The sequence below is a fragment of the Lithobates pipiens genome, unplaced genomic scaffold, assembly GCF_037356315.1.
Source record: "Lithobates pipiens isolate NorthernLeopardFrog02 unplaced genomic scaffold, aLitPip1_a1.2 Scaffold_23, whole genome shotgun sequence".
In the NCBI taxonomy this organism is placed as follows: domain Eukaryota; kingdom Metazoa; phylum Chordata; class Amphibia; order Anura; family Ranidae; genus Lithobates; species Lithobates pipiens.
In genome coordinates, this window is record NW_027507785.1 from 318,310,544 (window position 1) to 318,335,828 (window position 25,285).

The window sequence follows — 25,285 nt, forward strand, 5'->3', positions numbered from 1 at the left end:
TTAGCTGTGTACATTTGCCTTTCTTTCTTTCTTTTTCTCTTTCCTTCTTTATTTTTTCCTTCCATACTTTTTCTTTGTTTATAGTTTACATCTCCTTAGCTCTATACATTTCTCTTTCCTTCCTTCCTTTCTTCCTCTACTTTGCCTTCCTTCCTTTCCCTTCCTCCCTTCTTTCCTTCCTTCCCTCCTTCACCTTCCATCTTTCCTTCCTTTCCTCCTTTCTTCTTTTCTCTCTTTGTTTTTCTTTCTTTCTTTTTGTCTTTCTCTCTCTAGTTCTTTCTCTCAGTCTTTCTTTCTTACTTTTTTCCTTCCTTCCTTTCTTTGTTTATAGCTTACATCTCCTTAGCTCTGTACATTTCTCTTTCCTTCCTTCCTTTCCTTTCCCTTCCTTTGTTCCTTCCTTCCTTTCCCTCCCTACCTTCCTTCTTTCCTTCTTTCCTTCCTTTTCCTTCCTCCCTTATTTCCTTCCTTTCTTTCCTTTCCCTTCCTTCGCGCCTTCTTTTCCTTTCCCTTCCTTCGTTCCTTCCTTCCTTTCCTCCCTTCCTTCTTTCCTTCCTTCCTTCCTTTCCCTTCCTCCCTTATTTCCTTCCTTTCTTTCCTTTCCCTTCCTTCGTTCCTTCCTTCCTTTCCCTTCCTCCCTTCCTTCTTTCCTTCCTTTCCCTTCTTCCCTTATTTCCTTCCTTTCTTTCCTTTCCCTTCCTTTGCGCCTTCTTTTCCTTTCCCTTCCTTCGTTCCTTCGTTCCTTCCTTCCTTTCCCTTCCTCCCTTCCTTCTTTCCTTTCCCTTCCTCCCTTATTTCCTTTCCCTTCCTTCGCGCCTTCTTTTCCTTTCCCTTCCTTCGTTCCTTCCTTCCTTTCCCTTCCTCCCTTCCTTCTTTCCTTCCTTTCCCTTCCTCCCTTATTTCCTTCCTTTCTTTCCTTTCCCTTCCTTCGCGCCTTCTTTTCCTTTCCCTTCCTTCGTTCCTTCCTTCCTTTGCCTTCCTCCCTTCCTTCTTTCCTCCCTTCCTTCCTTTCCCTTCCTCCCTTATTTTCTTCCTTCCTTCCTTTCTTTCCCCCGTAAATATGTATTTTTTTAACTATCAGCCTATCTAACCCTTCCCTATCTCATACAATTTGTAAAGTAATTTAGGTGCTGATTTTTAAGTAGATGATCTTTTCTCCACTAATAAGTCTGAAAATATTTCCCAGAGCTTTAAACAGGAGATAACCAAACAAGGTAATGACTGTTAAGGAAAGAAAATACTGTATATAATCACATGGCTGGTGACAAAGGAGCAGGAAATGCCATGGCTGGGCCCCTCCCAGAAGCACATGCATTCTCTGCTCCGCAGGGGAGGTGACTCTTTCCTGTTTGCTACCGCAAGCAACTCAGGGGCTGCCTGAAAGCATAGACTTGAAACAGCTCTGGACAAGTAAAGCAATGAAGCACCGAGATAGAGCTGCTCGGCAAAGATAGGAGTGGTGTGACCCACCAATGGTCGCTAAGTGGAAGAGTTTTCTGACTCAAAAGGTAAACATGAAAAACACTTTAGAAAGCAACAGTTCTTTTGTAGTACAAATCAGGAGAACAGTCTAGGGCAGTGATGGCGAACCTTGGCACCCCAGATGTTTTGGAATTACATTTCGCATGATGCTCATGCACTCTGCAGTGTAGTTGAGCATCATGGGAAATGTAGTTCCAAAACATCTGGGGTGCCAAGGTTCACCATCACTGGGTGACAACTCTGCTGATCTATAGATGCAGTGCATTAAGTGAGCGTTGTCACCCCAGGGCAGGAAGAGAAAATAAAGGCAAAAAAGCCTGGGAAAAGGGAAACCAATGATGCTACCATATCAAAGCAACATTAAATTACATTTTTTATTTTGGGTTTAAATGCACGTTCAACAAGGGACATTATAATGTATGATTTTTTTTCTTTGCTTATAGGTGTAATCACCCAGAAAACTCTTGTTAGGTCGTATTACAGAACACTGATCACGCCTTGTCTCTCCTTGTCGTCTACTGACCATATCAGAGCGCTAATTGGAGGGGCCAGCGATCCCGCTGATGGGTGATACTTTCTAACACACTGTAGCAGCTGTGTTTATCAGACATATGAAGAGTGACTCTTTAAAAGGGGGAAGCTGGCAACGCTCCAAGCCTTGCAAGCAACTCTGCAACTCCAACGCCTAATGCAACATATCTGAAGGTGGAGGGGGGGGGGGGGGAAACCCGCCAAACAGTCATTTTTCTAACTCATCAAAGTCGTTACTCAGTCAGGAGCTTTCACCCTACCTGCTGGGAATACCATAATGGTATCCATTAGTTGGGAACCCTCATGGATTAAATCCTTGATACGGACAAGCTGTCTCCTCCGTGTCACATGACTTGCACTGACACATATTCACAGGAAAGGGTATAATTATACAAGAGTCATTAGCGTAGTGGACTAATTAATCCAGCTAACGCCTGTCAACAATTCCCTATTTGCGGATACTTCAGCTATCTCAAGGAATAGGCGAATGACAGATCACAGATTTGTGCTGCGTTGGCGCTATCGGCTCGGCTTGTGAAATTTCGCTGATAATTTATTCACGGACCCCGGCTGCAATTTTTACACTTTTTTTTTTTTTTTTAGACAGTCTTCAACTTAGTTTGGCTTTTTCGGTCAGAAGAGTTTTCTAAGTTGCGGAGGAGGAAGTGTGGGGAGGTTTGTAAACCGGCTGGTGTCCAGTTTTCAGGATGGTGGCAGATAGACGGCTTTGTCTGTCAATTAAGTACTTTGGATGGAGGGGTGTGAGGGGTTAGAACCCCCGTCAGGTTTTAAAAGGTGTCTGTGTCTCTGCTGGGGAGATTCACCTTCTCTATTTGTCCTGGTGTCGCCATGGCAGAAAGTGATTGGAAATCCATAAGGAAAAAGTTGTCACTGGGATAGTAGAGAAATCTTCTAATGGGGACACCTGTTCCTGTGACAACAACTGTCTTAGCCCTTGTACACACGGTCGGACATTCCGACAACCAAATCCGTCGGATTTTGTCCGACGGATTTTGTCCGAAAGTGTTGCATACACACGGTCGGACAAAGTTGTCGGAAACAGAATGTGATGACGTTATTTCGTTACGACGGGACTACGTTCAAGCTAGTAGCCAATAGCTTTGGTGTAGGAATTTGATCTGAGCATGCGTGGCACTTTGTCTGATCGTAATTCTCTACACATGATCGGAGTATGTCCGATCGGAGCATTTTGTCGGAAAATTTTACCAACAAGTTGGAAAATTTGGTCCGTCTGATACCCCGACGAAAACAGTCCGATGGAGACCACACACAGTCGGAATATCCGACAAAACGGTCCGATCGGACACATTCCGTTGGAATCTCCGACCGTGTGTACAAGGGCTAAGAGGGAATTGCCGTCACTCACAGTACTGCTTAAACTTTAGAAAATGGGGGGTAGACACCCCAAAAGTTTGCCTTAAAAATCTAAATGTTAGTGCAAATTAAAAAAAAAAATTAGATTTTGGACTCTTATCTGTAATATTCAGTGCTGGTTCCTCTGTAACCCGTAATCAGATGAAAAATTGTACATATGTACTTATAAGCTGACCTCAATGCTCTGTTTAATTGGGCGACTGTGGCAAATGAGGTTTAATGTTGATAAATGTAAAGTTATGCACTTAGGGGCTAAGAATATTCATGCATTATACATATTAAGGCGAGAACAGCTGGGGGAGTCAATGGTGGAGAAGGATCTGGGTGTTCTGGTAGATCATAAGTTTAATAATAGCATGCAATGCCAAGCTGTGGTTTCCAAAGCGAGCAAAGTCCTTTCTTGTATTAGGAGAGGTATAGACTCCAGAGAGAGAGATATCATCTGTTCAAATCATTAGCAAAACCTCATCTGGAATATGCAGTTCAGTTTTGTCTATCAGTTCATAAAAAGGATATCAGGGAACTGGAAAAAATGCAGAAAAGGGCAACCAAACCGATAAGAGGCATGGAGGAGCTCAGCTATGAGGAAATATTGGAGGAACTGAATTTATTCTCTCATGAGAAGAGGAGATGAAGGGGGGGATATGATTACCATGAATAAATACATAAGGGGTACATATAGTGAACTTGGTGTTGAGATATTCACTTTAAGGTCACCACAGAGGACAATGGGGAACTCTTCATGTCTGGAGGAATAAGAGATTTAATCTAAAATACGGAAAGGCTTCTTCACAGTAAGAGCTGTGAAAATGTGAAATAGACTCCCTCAAGAGCTGGTTCTGTCCAGCTCAGTAAATTGCTTTAAGAAAAACATAAACAAACATAATTTAAATGGATACTAATATTTATAGGTAAAGTTGATCCAGGGAATATCCAATTGCCTCTTGGGGATCAGGAAATAATTTTTTTCCTCCGCTAGAGCAAATTGGATCATGCTTTTCTGGGGGTTTTTTTTTGGCTTCCTCTGGATCAGCTGTGTACACTATAATGGCCACATCCTGTCCTCCTCATCCCTCTGCAATAGACTGACTCTCTCACAAGTCTCCATAGAGGGAGCCACAGTCCGTCTGAATGTGTCCGGGTTTCAGGCAGACTGAAACCTGGGCACATGATTCAAAACCCAGACTGTGCGGGTGAATCATGGACAGGTGGCAACCCTAATCTATAGTGCAGGGGTTTCCAAACTATGGCCCTCCAGTTGTTCAGGAACTACAATTCCCATCATGCCTAGTCCTGTCTGTGAATGTCAGAGTTTTGGAATGCCGCATGGGACATGTAATGCCGCAACAGCTGGAGGGCTGTATTTTGTCGATCCCTGCTATAGTGCTGCTCATTTCTGTCTGCTGCCTCTTTCCTCTGCTATCAGCATAAGTCACTTCTGACAATTTTTCCTGACATCAAGAGAAAAATGGAGACAGGGGAGGGACCTCCAGCAGATTGACAACCTCAGCTCTGTTCCTGTTTGCTGTGTAAAGGGGGGGGTGTCTCTTCTCTCCAATCAGCTCTTAGAGCTCTCCTCGATGAGCTCTGCAGAGTGTAACTTCAGCTCTCCATCCCCTTTTTTCTGAACTCTCAGCCCTTGTACACACGGCCGGAGATTCTGACGGAATGTGTCCGATCTGACCTTTTTGTCGGATAATCCGACTGTGTGTGGTCACCATCGGACTGTTTCCGTCGGAGTATCCGACGGACCAAGTTTTCCAACTTGTCGGTAAAATTTTCTGACAACATGATCCGATCGGACTTTGTCCGATCATGTGTAGAGAATTCCGATCGGAGAAAGTGCCACGCATGCTCAGATCAAATTCCTACACCAAAGCTATTGGCTACTAGCGTGAACGTAGTCCCGTCGTAACCAAATAACGCCATCACGTTACGTACGATCAGATTTTCCGACAACTTTGTCCGACCGTGTGTATGCAACAGTTTCGGACAAAATCCGTCGGAAAAAATCAGACGGATTTGGTTGTCGGAATGTCCGACCGTGTGTACAAGGGCTCAGACAGGCTAATAAGTTCAGCACTTCGTTTGACTTCAGTATAACCAGCCTGTTGAGTTTTTTTGTGTAATCGCTATAGCCGCCAGTAGTGATCATTGTATTCTGACGGCGCAGACCCCCACTGTCAGAGAACAATAGCACAGCGAGAGGGTTTCCGCCATGAACACTGACTGTGATGATGGGGGAATTAAGCGATTTTCCTTCCTTAAACCAGTGGTTGAAGGAAAGAAAATTGCATTATCTATGTCTTGCCTTAGTAAAAAAGAAAGAGAGTGCACGGCTTGCCTGTTCACTGCAGGTATAGCCGGAGCATGCTCAGTGGAGATGCCAATGGTTGAGCCATAGGACAGCCATGCTACAGCGGGGGGACACAGGCAAGCAGGTAGTGACCGTAAATGGCAGGATCAAGCAGGTATTTTTTTTACTATGCGTAAAAAACTAATTTGACAATGGTTCATTCTTTATGTATGAAATGAAAAATAGCACGAAAATCCTTTTTTTTAAAGATTTTAATTTATTGACACTTTAATAAGTGAAATAAAAACTGGTTTCTGTATTTTCCAGCTTTAACTTGCTTCTGTTTGCCCTTCACAAATGTTTGTGAGAACGGCGCTAATATTTAATCCCACAGCCTGATATAAAAAGCCCCGGCCATACAAAGAATAAGTGCTTGTTTTGTTGTTTGAACAGACCCGTACGATACAAGTTAACACAACTCCTTGGCCGTGCCGCGGAAAGCCTTAAATTAACTTGGCGGGTTGTCCCTGGCACCTACCCGGGCGCAGATTATTATAGCAATAGACATTTCACTTCCATATGTGACCGGCAATTACGGAGCCCTTTATAGCAAGGTGTTTTTCGGTGGCTTTTACAACGCCTTCCCCCGGCAGGGGGCGATCCAGTTAGTTTTTAAAGCCTGCAATGCTGAGCACAAGCGGGCGGAGAGAGCCCCTCTTCCAATATTTCGTGGGCTCCATTCACATCCGCTCCTCTTAGGCTGTAATTACACGCTTGCTGGTTTTTAAATAATTGTAGATTTAACAGATTGTCTGCTTTTTCCACTCACTTTCTACAATGACAATTAGCGGCGCCGAGCAAAGACAATTAATTAAAAACAAAGTGTTAGATTATTCAGATCTCCGCGGAAAGGTTTCCCGGCTATGGATCCCCCGCCGTTTGATTGTACGGGATAGCATTGTGCGCCGAAGGGAAAAAAAACGACAATGATCGGAGTTCTATTTCAGAAAGGTTTAGCGAGGCCACAATACGGTCTATTATGTGTAGAGCTTAATAAACAATACAAGTATTAGTCAACACACACTTTTATTAACGAGCAATGGGACTCCAAATAATTATATGGGGGAGGGGGGGTTTGAGTCTTTTATTTGGTAAAAATGAAGGAGAAATGCCCCTGGGCATGCTGGGTGGGTTGCGCACGCGGAACTCTAGATGGCGCTAGATACCGGCGTGCTGGTGGTGCATGTTAAAGATTACAATAAATTTCAGCTTTGGGGGACTTACCCCTTAAAGGGGTTGTGTAATTCTTTAACCACTTGCTTACTGGCCTCCCTCAATCACACTTTCCACACACCCCCTGCAGCACGCATTGGCAGGGATCTGTGATTGCTGTGCCCACACTGTAGCCGTCTTTTGGCAATAGCACGGGCAGAGGTGGTTAAGCAAAATTTAAATTTCGTATTTTTTTTGGGGGGGGGGGGGATTTGACATATATTGCCCTTAAAGTGGTTGCAGAGCCACGGTGCTGCCACTAGGAGAACTAGGCAGCCGCCTAGGGTGCACTGCTGCCTAGGGTGCACTGTGGACCCTAATGAAAGGGGTAAATTCTGATGTAAGGGGGTCAAGCCGAGGCCTAAAGCTATGTTGGGGTCCCAAAATTTCTGATAGCTGCTCTGTTCCTCACAGAGTGTACTGATGTTCCGCATACCGCTGAGGATTGGAAGATGTTAGCTGGAGACAAAGCCGTCTCCTGCAAACTTCAGCAAATCCGTGAAGAAGAGGTATCTAGCCAATGAGGTGCTGTGCGCAACATCACTTCCTCACAGATCCCTGCATTTGGAGCCTTTGAAGTGCCCAACGCAAGGATGCCAAACCGCGCCCCCCCCCCCCCCATTCATGAAGTGTAAGCTTAGGGGATCCTTCGCCCAGCAATCACTCGCTTGTCAAAATCCCTGTCGTTGTCACTACTTAGAAGGCAGGCGCCCCAATCCCTACAGTAAACCATTGCGCCCAGGGCAATTGACCCTTTTGCCCACCCCTTGTCCCGGGCCCGACCCTAGGCAAGGCCCACATGTGATGCTGTGCTTACATGATTGAAAGAACTGAAATTCAAAGAATGAAAGGCGCTGGGCCAGGGACAGTCAGGATGAGGTGGGATCTATGTAACGTGCTTCTAAAGCCCATTGTGAGACGCTCAGATTGTGCAGTTAATTTCAGTACATGAGAGGAGCCTGTACAACTGTAGAAGACTGAAGGGAAGGCCGGAGCTTTGCTTTAATGTTCCAGCATCTAGTAAATACTGTATATTATGGTTCAGGGATGGAACCTGACTGCCGCACTAGGGATCAGGAAAACACTTGTAAAATGTATCAGGGGTCGGGTGCAGGGAGGCCGTTCTGCTTTCCTCCAGGCCAATGCAGAAGTCACAAAAGGCCGAACCTGATGGAACGGAGTCATTTTTCACCCAAACTATGTAACTGCTTGCCTAAGCACCCGGGGACAAAATTGTGCATTATTGGTCATTTTGTTCCATAGCCTTTCCTCTGCGCCTTTAGAATGGCCCGCGTTTCGCCTCATTTACGGACGGCGCTCCAGAACTTAATATATGTACATTTTGAAAAGACCAGAGATGTGCTTTACTAAGTTACTTATCAAGGTGACATTCTCCAAAAATTGATGAAAAGAGGAAAGACTAATGATGCCTTTCCTGCCTGGTAATGAAAACGGCGACATGCAGTTTAATTATTCCGCAATATAAAGGAAAAAAAAAAAAATGTTGGTCCACGGAGATGGAACAAAGGAAGGTCTGTGAAGCCGGCCCAGAGGAATCTCTGCCGCGTGGAGCTTCAGGCACACTGTAACACCTATAGGACGGCACAGAACCAGGCTTGTCACTGGCAGGCGGCAGACTTCAACAACTTACAGAAGTTTTACTGGCTCATAAATGGGGGGTCTGGCTACTGAACCAAAGCATACACCCCCCCAGAGACAGTTACTACATACAGGACCGGTGCCCAATGCTACCGGTAAGAAGTCTACAGGAATAAATTCCCAACATGTCACAGGATATACACTACCTACAGTTCTCTACCATCAGTGTGACCTCCTTCAACACCTAAAGCCCCGTACACACGATCAGAAATTCTGCCAGCAAAAGTTGGATGTGAGCTTTTTGGTCAGAAATTCCGACCGTGTGTACGCTCCATCGGACTTTTGCTGGCAGAATTCAAGCCAGCAAAAGATTGAGAGCAGGTCCTCTATTTTTCGGTCGGAAAAAGTTCAGATCGGAAATTCTGATTGTCTGTACAAATTCTGATGCGCAAAATTCCTACGCATGTTCGGAAACAATTCGACGCATACTCGGAAGCATTGAACTTCATTTTCTTGGCTCGTCATAGTGTTGTACGTCGCTGCGTTGTTGACGGGCGAAAGTTCCGAGAACTTTTGTGTGACCGTGTGTATGCAAGCCAAATTTGAGCAGAATTCTGTCGGAAAAACCATCCAAGTTTTTTCCGACAGAAAAATCCGCTCGTGTGTACAGGGATTTAGAGGCAGTCACTGAGACAGGAAGCAAGGAAAATCTCTACAACCGTGTCACAGAGAGCAAAAAATAAACAAAAAACCCGACAGTAGCTTAGTGGTCAGCACTTCCGCCTTGCAGGAGCGGTCAGCTAGATACTATCTGTCAGGACGCTATCTGCATTAAGTTTGCGTATTATCCTTGTGCTTGCTTTCCAACACTCCAAAGACAGCCTGGCTCTTACCTAAAAATTGTCCCTAGAACAATATTCCACTGAACGAGCCAAAGATGGCTGCCACACCAAGCGTCTGTCCCAAGGCCAACTGCATAAGAACTCTGAGTCCCCAGGGTGAAAAGCACCATAGAAATATTACGTAATTGTTTACCCTATCTTATCAAATTATTAACTCTTGCTGACCATGTAACATATATATACATGGCGGCATGAAAAATGGGCTTTAACACCCAGCCATCACACAAATGGGTCCATGGTGGCCTGAAGTACACTGACTGAGGTGTCACTGATAGCGCTCAGTCACAGCTTCTGATCAGGAACTAGTGGGATGGGCTACCCACCATGTGAATGCTGTGAGATCCAATCACAGCAGTCACAGGATACAGTCGTGCTAGCAGGCATTAATGGCCACTGGGACGCGGCGTGTGGTCAATATAAATGTTTGGGTTCGATTTTGGCTTTAAAGTGGACCTGAAGTGAAAAAAAAGAATATCTGCTATATTACAGGGATCATCTACCTCTTGGGTCTTCAAACTATGGCCTCCAGTTGTTCAGGAACTACAATTCCCATCATGCCTAGTCATGTCTGTGAATGTCAGAGTATTACAATGCCTCATGGGATGTGTAGTTTCGCAACAGCTGGAGGGCCGTAGTTTGAGGATCCCTGATCTACCTAATCAGAAACCTGAAAATACACTCATAGCCTCATAGCTTTATATTCGCAGTGTGAAATCATCTAAGACCATGGTCTCCAAACTGCAGCCCACGGGCCAGATGTGGCTCTTTGCTTCCCTCTAACTGGCCCTTGGGGCAGCATGCCTTCCACTGGCACCAATGATGGGGCACCATTCCTATTTCAAAAACCAACAACGGGGCACCATTCCTCCAACTGATACCAAGAATTTAATCTTTCCACTAAAATCAACAATAGGGCACAATTCAACCAATGAATGGGCACCGCTCACCCTCACTGATAACAGGGCATTTTCTAATCCCACTAGCCACAGTCCAGCCCCCCTTAAGCCTCAAGGACAGTAAAATTAAGAGTGGGATCTGGTTATTTGCTGCTCACTCTTCTCCTTGCTGGAGAAAAAGCTGTGCCTGAGCACCTGCAGTGCAAGGATCTCCCTGCTTCAACTTTTCTTTGGCTCTGTGCTTCCTCCACCTTCTCAATGGCATCTTGATCATTACCCCACCGGTGATCAGGTCACCAGTAATCAGGGATACAGCTCTGACATGAGGAAGCAAAGCCCTGCTCCTCTACCAAGACGATAGTCTCCATACAGAGACACAGACAAGGCATGGTAATTTGTTAAGGCTCTGCTCACACCATGCAGGGGGAATGAAGTATGTGTGGGCCTTCACGCATTTTCGGCACGTTCCCACACACTGCGTGTAGGCTAGTCCGTTCATTTCAGTGGGATGCCTAATCACCAAAGAAGTTTCTGACCCTTTTGCAAAATCAAGCGGCACCATGTGTTTGGTGTGCACATTAGCAGATGTGTGAAGGTGCCATTAAAATAAATGCCACCAGAATGTACCCGCTAAAGGGCAGCGCGTTTCAGTGTGTGTTGGGAAAGTGTGCGATTTTACGATCATTCCCGAAAAATATAAGGTGTTAATCTAGCTTAAAGCAGCTAAGATAAAAGTTCATTTGGATATAGTTCTGCTCTTACAACATTGTAATTATGCATCATATTATTAAATATGGCATGTTTGTTGTCTCCGGTGATAATAGAATTCAGATGTCATCCAATAGCAATACATTATGTCATAGACGGCTTTCACACACAAGTGACATCATCGTGCTCTAGAAACAAGATATGCTTTATGGGACTGACACCACTACTCTACAGATATGGTCATGGTTTATGAGTAATAATTGGTTGCGAGGATGACTTATTACAATGTATATACAATTAATTATAGCATCATACTATCATCAGTTCTGGGTTGTTTTACAGTTTTAATTAGTAAGATTAATTCTGCAGGACAGATTTAAAGCAATACAGGTAGGTTGACTACTAAGGATGAACACAGGTTTGGTCCAAAGTAGGATTCCAATTGAACCTAGAAGAAAGCCATCACTCCTGCCCACTGAGCTCTGACAAAACCCAACCTCATCCCTACCGACTACCCTTCTCACGTCAAGTGAACCCATCATTTACACTTTTTAAAAGTAAAATTCCTGCCTAAAGTGGTTCTAAAGGCTGAAGGGTTTTTACCTTCATACATTCTCTGAATGAAGGTAAAAAAACCTTCTGTGTTCACATACCACCCCCCCCCCCCCATACTTACCTGAGCTCGATCTCATAGGCTCAGAGACAGCAATGGAAGCCACTGGCTCCTGCTGCTGTCAATCACAGCCATAGAGCAGGGGGTGGGGGCAGAGCCAAGCTGTGTGTGTCACTGGATACATATAGAACGGCTTAGGATCTAGCTCCACACGAGTGCCCCCATAGCGAGCGGCTTGTTATGGGAGCACTCAGCATGGGGTAGGAGCCAGAAGGAGACCCCAGAAGAGGAGGATCGGGGCTGCTCTGTGCAAATCCACTGCACAGAGCAGGTAAGTGTAACAAAAAAAGGGAAGGAAAACTTACCTTTCCCACCACCCACACCATCAGAACATTGCTTCATTCAATAAAAATCCCCCTTTAAAGTCTATTAGGAAACCGCCATATCCAGAATGTCGATTTTTTTTGGGCCCCCCACAGCGTTCAGGGGTTCCTACTACCAACCACCATGTCATTACTGTAGTGAGGTGGAGGTCGGCAGAAGGAACCACTTAGTGTTGTTGGGGACCAATCAACACTTGCGGAAGTGTTGGTCTCTCAGCGGATTTCAGAGGAACATTTCTATTGATTTCTGTGGTTGGTGCATTGTGAGATTGGTAAGCCCTTGTACACACGGTCGGAGATTCCGACAACCAAATCCGTCGGATCTTGTCCGAAACTGTTGCATACACACGGTCGGACAAAGTTGTCGGAAAATCCGATCTTTCAGAACGTGATGACGTAATTTCGTTAAGATGGGACTACATTCAGGCTAGTAGCCAATAGCTTTGATGTAGGAATTTGATCTGAGCATGCGTGGCACTTTGTCCGATCGGAATTCTCTACACATGATCGGAGTATGTCCGATCGGACCAGTTTGTTGGAAAATATTTGTTGGAAAATTGGGTCCGACGGATATTCCAAAGGAAACAGTCCGATGCATACCACACACAGCCGGATTATCCAACAAAACGGTCCGATAGGACACATTCCGTCGGAATCTCCGACCGTGTGTACAAGGGTTAAAGAGGGATTCCACCTACAAAAAAAATATTAAAAGCCAGCAGCTATAAATACTACAGCTGCTGACTTTTAATAAATGGACACTCACCTGTCGCGGGGGCCAGCGATGCCGGCAGCCGAGGCCGATCGATTGCTCGGCTCTCGGCTGCTGCCGCCACCATTCTAGGTGAGGGAATCAGGAAGTGAAGCGAAGCGGCTTCACTTCCCGGTTCCCTACTGCGCATGCGCGAGCCGCGCAGCGCAATAGGAATTGTCCGTGCTGTCTCTGGGACCCGTGTGTGTCCCAGCAGACAGCGCGGCAGGACAGGAAGAGGCATAGGCTCCCACGGGAGTCTATGCCCGGAAGTGGGTGTAAATACCTGTCTTTGACAGGTATCTCCACCCCCTCCCCCCTGAAAGGTGCCAATTGTGACACCGGAGGGGGGGAGGGTTCCGATCAGCGGAAGTTCCACTTTAGGGTGGAACCCCCGCTTTAAGTATTACCTCTCCTTTTCCAGTTTGCGATTTTAATTTTAAATCATAAGGTCCCTTTAGGAGCAGGCACTACAAAATGGATGTTAAAAGATGCATACATATCAGTCTAAACTGAGGGAAAAAAAATATTTTTTTATATATTTTTGGGGGATATTTTTTGTAGCAAAATTAAAAAATATAGCGTTTTTGTTTTTTCAAAATTGTCGCTCTTTTTTTGTTTATAGTGCAAAAAATAAAAACCGCGGAGGTTATCAAATACCACCAAAAGAGAGCTCTATTTGTGGAAAAAAAAGGACGTCAGTTTTGTTTGGGTGCAACGTCGCACAACCGCGCAATTGTCAGTTAAAGCGACGCAGTGCCGAATCGGAAAAAGTGCTCTGGTCAGGAAGGAGGTAAGATCTTCCGGGGCTGAAGCGGTTAAAGTGTGCCTTTACATACACTGGAAGCATATACTGTATGTGGATAATATGAATTTACATATCTCAGATTGTATCTTTTTTTTCAAGGATTCCTCTCATTCACATGTAAAGTTTTGTCATAAACATATCCCGGATAACGTATGGATTGATACTGCGTGCAGATTTTTTATTTTATTTTTTAATTGCGACGAAAAGTGCGGAATGAGTCTCAGCCTTCGCTGAGGGGCAGTTTAAACCCCGCTGTCACTTTACACTATCCACACTCTGCTTTTACCAAGAAAGGAAAACACAGACTTATCTAGAGAACTGACATATAGATCCTAGCAATGCCATAGAGATAAAGAGAGAGGCACCGCTGGGGGACAGGCTGACATTTCTCTGAAATACACCACCAAACTCTATCCTTCTAAAGTAGAACTCCAGTGAATCCGCAATACATTTAAAGCAAAGCTCCACTTTTGTTCAAACGAAAATGAAATGCTCAAATGAAATAACCCCTACCATTGCAAAGGCTGTTCAAATAAATGACCTTTGCATTCTCATTTGTAACCATGGCACCAGTATTCAGTGTATGCAGCACTGCAGCTTCCTGTCTTACCTCCCTGTCCCCCACACGCCTCTGGGAGTGTTCTGTGTATTGTGCTGTGGAACTGGTCAAAGTTATATGAGTAAATATAAAATTAATAAAAATGGTAATAATGTATTGGCTATGGGAGGATATTAGACTATAAGCTCCTTTGGTGCAGAGATTGATTGATGTGATTATCTCAGTGTTCTCTGTACAGTGCTGCAGAGTAAGTCAGAGCTATATACAGTGCATCTGGAAAGTATTCACAGGGCTTCACTTTTTCCACATTTTGTTATGTTACAGCCTTATTCCAAAATGCAATACTCTGCGGCACTGCCCAAAGAACACAAAGGCTGTGAATACTTATGTACATTGGATTTTTTTTTGGTTTTTTATTTTTTAATAAATTTGCAAAGATTTCAAACAAACGTCTTTCACGTTGTCATTATTTTCCTCAAAATTCTACAAACAATAAATGAAAGAAGTTTGTTTGAAATCTTAGCAAATTTATTAAAAAAAAAAAAAATCCCATGTACAGAAGTATTCACAGCCTTTGCTCAATACTTTGGTGAAGCTCCTTTGGCACCAATTACAGACTCAAGTCTTGTTGAGTAAGATGTTATAAGCTTGGCACACCTATTTTTGGGCAGTTTCTCCCATTCTTTGCAGGACTTCTCAAGTTCCATCACGGTGGATGGGGAGCGTCGGTGCCCTTTTCAAAACTTCCCAGAGATGTTCAATCGAGTTCAAGGCTGGGCCACTCAAGGCCATTCACACAGTTGTCCCGTAGCCACTCCTTTACTATCTTGGCTGTGTGCTTAGGGTCGCTGTCCTGTTGGAAGATGAAACTTCGCCCCAGTCTGAGGTCCAGAGCGCTCTGGAGCAGGTTTTTATCAAGGATGTCTCTGTACATTGCTGTATTCATCTTTCCCTCGATCCTGACTAGTCTCCCAGTTCCTACGGCTTAAAAACATCCCCACAGCATGATGCTGCCACCACCATTGTAGGGATGGTATTGGCCAGGTGATGAGCGATGCCTGGTTTCCTCCAGACATGACACTTGCCATTCAGGCCAAAGAGTTCAATCTTTGTTTCATCAGTCCAGAGAATTGTGTTTCTCATGGTCTGAGAGTCATTCAGGTGCCTTTTGGCAAACTCCAGAGGGGCTCTCATGTGCCTTTTACTGAGGAGTGACTTCCGTCTGGCCGCTCTACCATACAGGCCTGATTGGTGGAGTGCTGCAGAGATGGTTGTTCTTCTGGAAGGTTCTCCTCTCTCCACAGAAAAATGCTGGAGGTCTGTCAGAGTGACCATCGGGATCTCGGTCACCTCCCTGACTTAGGTCCTTCTCCCGCGATCACTCGGTTTGGCCGGGCGGCCCGTTCTAGGAAGAGTCCTGGTGGTTCCAAACTTCTTCCATTTACGGATGATGGAGGCCACGGTGCTCATTGGGACCTTCAATGCTGCAGAAATTATTCTGTACCCTTCCCCAGATCTGTGCCTCCATACAATGCTGTCTCGGAGGTCTACAGACAATTCCATGGACTTCATGGCTTGGTTTGTGCTCTGACATGCACTGTTAACTCTGGGACCTTCTATAGACAGGTGTGTGCCTTTCCAAATCATGTCCAATCAACTGAATTTACCACAGGTGACTCCAATCAAGTTGTAGAAACATCTCAAGGATGATCAGTGGGAACAGGAGGCACCTGAGCTCAATTGTGAGTGTCATGGCAAAGGCTGTGATACTTATGTACATGGGATTATTTTGTTTTTTATTTTTAATAAATTTGCAAAGATTTCAAACAAACTTCTTTCATGTTGTCATTATGGGGTATTGTTTATAGAATTTTAAGAAAAATAATGAATGTAATCAATTTTGGAATAAAGCTGTAACATAACAAAATGTAGAAAACGTGAAGTGCTGTGAAAACTTTCCTGATGCTCTGTAAATGTATAATAATAATAATAGTGTGACTGTGGTGGGACAGAAAAGTTTAAGCTTCTTTAGTGCAGAGACTGATGTGACTGGCTTATGCCCCGTACACACGAGCGGATTTTCCGTCAGAAAAAAACTTGGATGGTTTTTCCGACGGAATTCCGCTCAAGCTTGGCTTGCATACACACGGTCACACAAAAGTTCTCTGAACTTTCGACCGCCAAGAACGCGGTGACGTACAACACTACGACGAGAAAATGAAGTTCGATGCTTCCGAGCACGCGTCTAATTGTTTCCGAGCATGTGTAGGAATTTTGCGCGTCGGAATTTGTACAGACGATCGGAATTTCCGATCTGAACTTTTTCCAACTGAAAAATTGAGAACCTGCTCTCAATCTTTTGCTGGCGGGAATTCCGCCAGAGATAGTCCGATGGAGCGTACACACGGTCGGAATCTCCGACCAAAAGCTCACATCGGACTTTTGCAGGCGGAATTTCTGATCGTGTGTACGGAGGAATTAGTGTTCTCTATACAGCACTGCATTGCGATGGGACTACGTTGCGGCTAGTAGCCAATAGCTTTGGTCTCGTAATTTGATCGGAGCATGCGTGGCACTTTGTCCGATCGGAATTCTCTACAAACTTTTATATCCAGCTCTCAAACTTTGTTAGTCGGACATTCCGACGGAAAAAGTCAGATGGAGCCCACACACGGTCGGATTATCCGACAACACGGTCCGATCGGACATTTTCCGTCGGAATGTCTGATTGTGTGTACAAGGGCTTAGAGCTTTAGCTCCTCATGTGCAGAGACTGATGTGACTGTCTCAATGCTTGCTCTACAGCAGTATGGATTAGGTCTGCGCTATATAAATGTATGATAACAATGTGCATGGTTCTGGTGGAGATATCAGAACGCAAGCTCCTCTGGGGCAGAGACCGACGAGATTGGCTCAATGCACTTTGTACAGCACTGTGCCATATGTCAGAGCCATCTCAATATACAATAACATTGTGTATAGTTGTTGTGGGGACATTGGAGTGTAAGCTCTTCTGGTTTGAATTTACTCTGCTTTATTCCGATGAATAGTATAAAACCATCAATTACAACTTGCATAGGTCCAATTACTGTCATCTTTAAAGGAACATAAAGAAAAAAAAAAAAGGGGGGGGGGGCAGAAATTCGGGGAGGTGGCAGTTCCTTCTTTTCCTGCACAGCTCTCGTTTCTGCTAATCAGTCACTCGAGTACAAGGTGTAAACAATGAGCTCATTTCCTTTGCCTAACAAGACATCTGCTCGGGATCTTTACTCAAGGCGAACGCGGCGATCTCAGCGAAGAAATATGCCGCTATATATGGGGAAAGCGTGTTATTCTTGTGATGTGCCCGGCCACTGAAAAGAGTGCGTCCTCCTTAGACGCTGTTCATTTTACAGACTTCCACCTGGAACATGACATTAGCAATAATAAACATATGTAAAAATACACATAGGAGTGCCTGCCTGGACCGCCATCCCCGTACTCAGTGAAGGGTGGAAAGGGAAATTACATCATATTTTCTTTTTAATTTAGTGGTGTAAAACGTGTGCTTTCAATACGTTTTGTGATGTACCTGAACATTCAGATACCACTAGCCATACATATACATCTGTACACAAATATCTGAGCACCCAATGCGGTGTATACTATACGTTTTGTTCATTTCTGAAGCTTGCAGAAGTTATTCACATATAACTGGACTTGTTCTGCAAAGCTAAAGATGTTTCTTAGCTTCTCCAAGCCACTTCTTCAGTTCATTCGAGAAGCTACGAAACATCTTCTACATTACAGAACAAGTCCAGTTGAATGCGACTACTACTAGATACACCATGACGGGATAGATGAGAACCTCCACAAATATACTGGCAATCATTTTGGGATGCATACCCTGAAACTGGTGTGGGGATGTTACCAACACTCATTAGAATTGTAGAAGTGGCTAGGAGAAGCTACAAAATGCCTTCAACATTACAGAACAGATCTAGTTAAATGTGACCAATTACTACTACAGTAGATACACCTTGACCTGGAAAGATGAGAACCTTCACGAACATATTGGGATGGAAATCATTTTGGGGTTTATATCCTGAAACTGGTGAGGGAATGTCCCTGACACTCGTTAGGACTGAAGAATTGGCTTGGAGAAGCTACGAAACGTTTTCAACAATGCAGAACAAGTCCACTTGAATGTGACCAACTGCTACAAGATACACCTTGACCTGAATATATGAGAACCTTCATGAACATATTGACAATCATTTTAGGGTGCATACCCTGAAACTGGCGAGGGAATGTCCCTGACACTCGTTATGACTGAAGAAGTGGCTTGGAGAAGCTAAGAAAAATCTTCAACAATGAAGAACAAGTCCAGTTGAATGTGACCAACTACAAGATACTCCAAGACTTGAATAGATTAAATTTTCATAAACATATTGGCAATCATTTTGGGGTGTAAACTATAAAATCAGTGGGGTAATGTTCCTGACACTCAATAAAGCCCAACTCCAGGGCTTCACAAGTCAGCTGCTCATTTTGTCTAGGGGTGAGGTGAGAGCTTATGCTTTGTTCCACCGGAAATCAGTGTCAGTGTATAGTCCAAGCAACCCCAGCTACTGACCAGTGGTGTCTACAACTACCTCATAGACATAATATCTTTGTCTAAACTGTTATATCCTGTCTAGGATTACTTTTCAGTCCATCTTTAGCCTTATTCACTATTTATCACTATTTATCACACCATTATCACATTATGATTGTATATTTTAAAGTAATTGTTGTAGGTATATTGACTGCTCAACCCTACTATTTGGCCTATTAAATTAGGATGTAATCGGCTACCTTCCAAGATATTTAATACTATACTTTTCTACTCATATCGGCTTGCCCGTCTTTAATGCCTCCCCCAGTCGCCGGGTGAGACCCTTTCGTGGGCCTTTTAGGCGCTGTGTTGGTACATCATTCGGGGTAAGAGCCATATTATGCGGTATTTACTTTTCCTGTCTTATATGTCGCTACATTATACTCTAAATGTTCTAAAAACCCTTGTTTAATGTACTATACTTACGTTTCTCCACAGACGTATATATTTCCTGATGAAGCTCATGTAGAGCGAAACTAGTAGAAATACATCACCATTTGTACCAACTCATATACTGTGAAATGTTTTTACTATTTAAATAAATTTTGTTTGTCTTTTACCTTGGTTACATTATTTCGCTATCAATATTCTACATGTACGGTGATAGTCCGCCAGCTCACCCCTGTTTCAAGGGAGCCTGATATGGGAACCAGGCCTCCCAACCCCTCTTTCTTGCATCTTTAGCCACAACTTTTTTTTTTCTCAATGGTTTTGGAAAAGAACCCAATTTCCCAATAGTGGTTCCACAGCACCCTGGGATGCTGTCTGGGTCCATCAGGGGCGAAGCCCTGCGCACAATATTGTTGCACAGCATCATGCATTCAAGCGAGCTGCCAGCACCAATTAAATTGCATGACACTAGTCCAGTGCAGGTGGCATTCAGGACAGCCCAAACATTCAGAATGGGGAAGACTCCCACCTCCTTCTTGACCTATTCTACCTTCCCATGGAGTGGTGGTTGGACAATTGGTATTTTCAGAACAAGGTCAAAGGAAGACAAGGCAAATTTTGGAGGAAAGGCTGTAGAGAGAGCAAATGGACTTCAAAGAGTTGTGTTTATATATACAGTATCTCACAAAATTTAGTACACCCCTCACATTTTTGTAAATATTTTATTATATCTTTTCATGTGACAATACAGAAAAAATTGTCACATGTAAAGTAGTAAGTGTACAGCTTGTATAACAGTTTAAATTTGCTGTCCCCTCAAAATAACTCAACACACAGTAAAAGTAAACAAAAATGTCCAAAAGGCCATTTTCCCTCCTGGTGTCATGTGACTCGTTAGTGTTACAAAGTCTCAGGTGTGAATGGGGAGCAGGTGTGTTAAATTTGGGTTTATCGCTCTCACTCTCCCATACTGGTCACTGGAAGATCAACATGGGACCTCATGGCAAACTCTATAAGGATATGAAAAAAAAGAATTGTTGCTCTATATAAAGATGGTCTAAGCTATAAGAAGATTGCCAAGACCCTGAAACTGAGCTGCAGCATGGTGGCCAAGACCATATAGCGGTTTAACAGGACAGGTTTAACTCAGAACAGGCCTCACCGTGGTTGACCAAAGAAGTTGAGCGCATGTTCTCAGCGTCATATCCAGAGGTTGTCTTTGGGAAATAGACGTATGAGTGCTGCCAGCATTGCCACAGAGGGTGAAGGGGTGTGGGGGTCGGCCTGTCAGTGCTCAGACCATACGCCACACACTGCATCAAATTGGTCTGCATGTCTGTCGTCCAAGAGGGAAGCCTCTTCTAAAGATGATGCACAAGAAAGCCCACAAACAGCTTTCTGAAGTCGAGCAAACTAAGGTCATGGATTATTGGAACCATGTCCTGTGGTCTGATGAGACCAAGATAAACGTATTTGTTTCTGATGGTGTCAAGCATGTGTGGCGGCAACCAGGTGAGGAGGACAAAGACAAGTATGTTTTGCCTACAGTCAAGCATGGTGGTGGGAGTGTCATGGTCTGGGGCTGCATGAGTGCTGCCGGCACTGGGGTGCTGCAGTTCATTGAGGGAACCATGAATGCCAACTGTGTACTATGACATACTGAAGCGGAGCATGATCCCCTCCCTTCAGAGACTGGGCCGCAGGGAAGTATTCCAACATGATAACCACCCCAAACACACCTCTAAGATGACTACTGCATTGCTAAAGAAGCTGAGGGTAAAGGTGATGGACTGGCCAAGCATGTCTCCAGACCTAAACCCTATTGAGCATCTGTGGGGCATCCTCAAACGGAAGGTGGAGGAGGGCAAGGTCTCTAACATCCACCAGCTCTGTGATGTCATCATGGAGGAGTGGAAGAGGACTCCAGTGACAACCTGTGAACCTCTGGTAAACACCATGCCCAAGAGGGTTAAGGCAGTGCTGGAAAATAATGGTGACCACACCTTGGGCCCAATTTGGACATTTTCACTTAGGGATGTACTCACTTTTGTTGCCAGTGGTTTAGACATTAATGGCTGTGTGTTGAGTTATTTTGAGAGGACAGCAAATTTACACTGTTATACAAGCTGTACACTCACTACTTTACATTGTAGCAAAGTGTCATTTCTTTAATGTTGTCACATGAAGATATAAAGATATAATAAAATATTTACAAAAATGTGAGAGGTATATTCACTTATGTGAGATACTTTATATCAAACTGCATTTGTTTGTTCAAATCAAACATTAATAACTGAATTGTTATGGACAACATTTCTATCTTCCATCATGGTGTGTTTGCTCTGGAGACTTTTTATTTTATTTTATTTTAAATTAATTATTCAAACCTTTATTCGGATCTGCATAAAATCCTCATATAGGTTTTTAGATGTATAGGAGGAACGGGGCAACTAAAAATAGATAGCTCTACATGTTCCAAAAGGACATAATGAATATTAATAAAAATGTGTTTTCAGAATCCAACTGTGGTTGAATATACTTATAAAAGTTCTGTTAAAATTAGTGGATTAAACTAAGAAAAAAAAAATATATTTTTTAAATATACTAATTACAGGAAATGTCATGTGTAACTCATTATTTAAATGAGGCCCATGATCAACTCAGTTGAGGCAAAGTCACTTTTGGAGCTCAGGGATTGCTTTTTAAATGATAAAGGATACAGTGACTTTAAATTGTAAGCATGAGGTGGAGGCCATTATGTTTTGCAATGTGAGCACAGGGATGCTTCATGTTTTTTCAAGGGCCGTTGGGGAAATATCTTCAGCTGATAATTACAAATAGGTCACATTAACAGTACTGTACATGCGTGCGTTTTGTGCGTTTTGACATTTTGACATCAAAGATCTGCTATAGAGAGTACCATGACCCTCTTCATTCCAGACAGTCAAATAAAAACCAGCAATAAACTTACCAATCATTGTATGCATATTTGGTACCAGTTGTTTTAAACATGGTCTCCAGATGTTCCTTTACTGAAGGTTAAAATTTCAGTAAACTCCAACTTCTTGCTGTTTACCATCATTGAGTTTTGCTGTGTATTCTGAGGACAACACTTAGCCCTTGTACACACGGTCGGAGAATCTGTCGGAATGTGTCCTATCGGACCGTGTCGTCAGATAATCCGACTGTGTGTGGTATGCATCGGAATGTTTCCGTCGGAATATCCATCGGACCCAATTTTCCAACTTGTTGAAAATATTTTCCGACCAACTGGTTCGATCGGACATACTCCGATCATGTGTAGAGAATTTTGATCGGACCAAGTGCCACGCATGCTCAGATCAAATTCCTACATCAAAGCTATTGGCTACTAGCCTGAACATAGTCCCATCGTAACGAAATTACGTCATCACGTTCTGAATGATCGGATTTTTCGACAACTTAGTCCGACCGTGTGTATGCAACAGTTTCGGACAAGATCCGACGGACAAAACCCGACGGACAAAAATCCGACGGATTTGGTTGTCGAAATCTCCGACCGTGCGTACAGGGGCTTAACAGCAGACCAGTGCAGTCCCGAACATGCCATGAAACCACCATGAGCCTTTGGAAATTGCAGAACAAAACTGTTCTACCATAAACTAAATTCTTAATAGCTTTTTCTACAGCTGAAATCTGCGCTTTGATTGAAAATTTCCCTAAAAAAATAAAAAAAATAATAGACCATGCAAACATTCCCACAGTCTACTATCTAAGGTCAGATCTCTCATGCCAAACCAAGGGTAATGGGACACTGGCCAATCCCTGTTCAAACCACATAACACTGGGACGCGCCTTAACTATTCTCTTCAAATGAAGTGTAAGCGTGTTGGTGGGAGGCAGCAGTCCCTAATTGATCTTCCCACTCTTGTTCCTCTGTCTGCTGGCAATAACAAGCACTTATTAGCTTTTTATGGCCATTCTAAAACTGTTAAGCTCACGAATGACCTTTTCTCATATACTGGTCAACCACAAACAATTATCTATATCAGGAGCCAATCCACAAGTCAAAGGAGCTTCTAATCAACATAAGCACATATGCTTGGCCATGCAAAATGTTCCAAGCTGGCCAACAGACTTTTGCCCATGATATTGGGCTACTAAACAACGGCAGATGTTTCAATGAGATTAGTGAACCGTGAGCCCCCAGAACTGGCTGGCATGTCCTCCCTAACTCCAGTCAACATGTGGATGCGAAAGTGAAAATTGTGTTAAATTTCCTCAAAAGGAAAAGGAGAATTATAGAGATTTGGTTGATCATAGGGTTTCCACTATCTGCAATAATGAGCACATTAAGTATTAGGAATACTTGTCGAGTCCTCCCGGTAACTGCATCTGATTATCACCCAGTCATTTCAAGCACATCCAAAAGAAATTCTAAATGTCTTCCACTTCTTAAAAAACTTTGGATAGCATAAGATGACCAATATGTGGGTTGGATTCTATTTCACTGATGTGGATGAGAAGCACACTTACATACACATCCATTGTTGGAACTGTCATTCATTCAAGATCATACATTGCAAAAAAGAACCACTGGAAACCTTTTTACCTGTAATGGCATTGAAATGCTTTTGAAAATAACATAAACATAAGGAAACAAAATAGCAAAAACAGTGAAATAACCACAATTATATATTTTACAAACCATACCCAATAATAATTTATAACAATTTAATTTTAAGGAAACTTAGTTAAAACTCAGTACAAATATGAGGAACACAAGGTGGTGCTTACTCACAAGGTTGATTTCAGTAAGAACAAAATGGATATTGGAAGCACAGATCATGTACAAAACAAAGGATTGAATTCTAAGCACCTACTTAAATCTACATCTGAGGACGCTAACACAGCGTAAACCTTGTCAAAATTAGGTGGGGGAGGGGGGGCTCCTCAGATAAGGCCTCACCTCTGGGTCCTGTAATGACAGGTCGATGATGCTGTGTAAACGCCGTTCCAAGGGAAGAGGTCTGCGAAGGAGAAGGACTGCTGAAACCAGACTTCTCTGACTTCTTTAAGGTAGTAGGCGATGGCATTCCTGGCAAGAATGATTGATAAGTGCAATTTAATAATGCTAAGTCATGGAACCACAGCCTATGCATTGTGAACGTGGCTGTTGAAGCAAGATCCATTCAGCGATACTCAACCTTATGCGTCACCCTCAGCAAACATGGCAGATCTGTGCCCTCTTTGAACATGGCCAACCCATGTCCAACCTGTGTGCTAGAAACATGGATGACCTGTGCCCTCAACAAACATGGCTGACAAGTACTCTCTAGACTGGAAAACTCAAGATGGCTCTTCCTGGTCTAGAAACCCTTTCTAAGTTGTCTGACCTCCTCAAAAACCCAAAGGGACCATTATCATGACTGAAATTTACACAGGTTTGATGGCAAAGATTAAGGGTCTTTCAAACAACTTGGGCCATTGGGAAGATAACAAGATGGGCCATGTTGAATAGGGTGCCTAAATTCATTTTGATATACCAAAATTTGATATTGTACTGTTCTAAATACCTTATTAACTATAAGTATAAACTTGCTATTTCTAGGACATAAAAACACATTTTGGTTTGTCATAATTTGACCTTGAAGGCCATGTGAAGATGTGATTCTAGTTGAGGAACGTGTTTTAAAAGAGCAAAGGTTGAGTATCACTAAATAGGCCTTTGAGGGGGAAAAAATAAATAAAAAGACAACAAAATTCTAGAAGCAAGGATTATTAGTACATTAGCAGAAGGTTAATTGTCAGTTTGTATGGCAAGGAAGATGACAGGAAATAAAAGAACGTTTTGTGTTTACACTGTGATAAAATGAATCATTTCCTGATGTTCTTGTATTTCAATGAATGTCCTTGTGAATGCATGAGCTAAGAATATATATATATTTATACAGTATCTCACAAAAGTGAGTACACCCCTCACATTTTTGTAAATATTTTATTATATCTTTCCATGTGAAAACACTGAAGAAATTACACTTTGCTACAATGTAAAGTAGTGAGTGTACAGCTTGTATAACAGTGT

At 43.3% G+C, this 25,285-nt stretch overlaps 1 protein-coding gene across 11 annotated transcripts in view; it reads right to left on the bottom strand.

The window, feature by feature from the left end:
• The window catches only part of NFIA (nuclear factor I A), a 715,521-nt gene that overhangs the window by 70,831 nt on the left and 619,405 nt on the right, over window positions 1–25,285 (bottom strand). For 8 of the 11 annotated variants that reach the window (XM_077450586.1, XM_077450593.1, XM_077450590.1 and 5 more), the window contains one exon: window positions 24,170–24,298. The exons of the other annotated variants lie outside the window; for them this stretch is intronic. In XM_077450586.1, coding sequence (XP_077306712.1) covers window positions 24,170–24,298 — 129 coding nt within the window. The remainder of the gene's footprint in view (window positions 1–24,169; window positions 24,299–25,285) is intronic. 11 annotated transcript variants of the gene reach the window in all.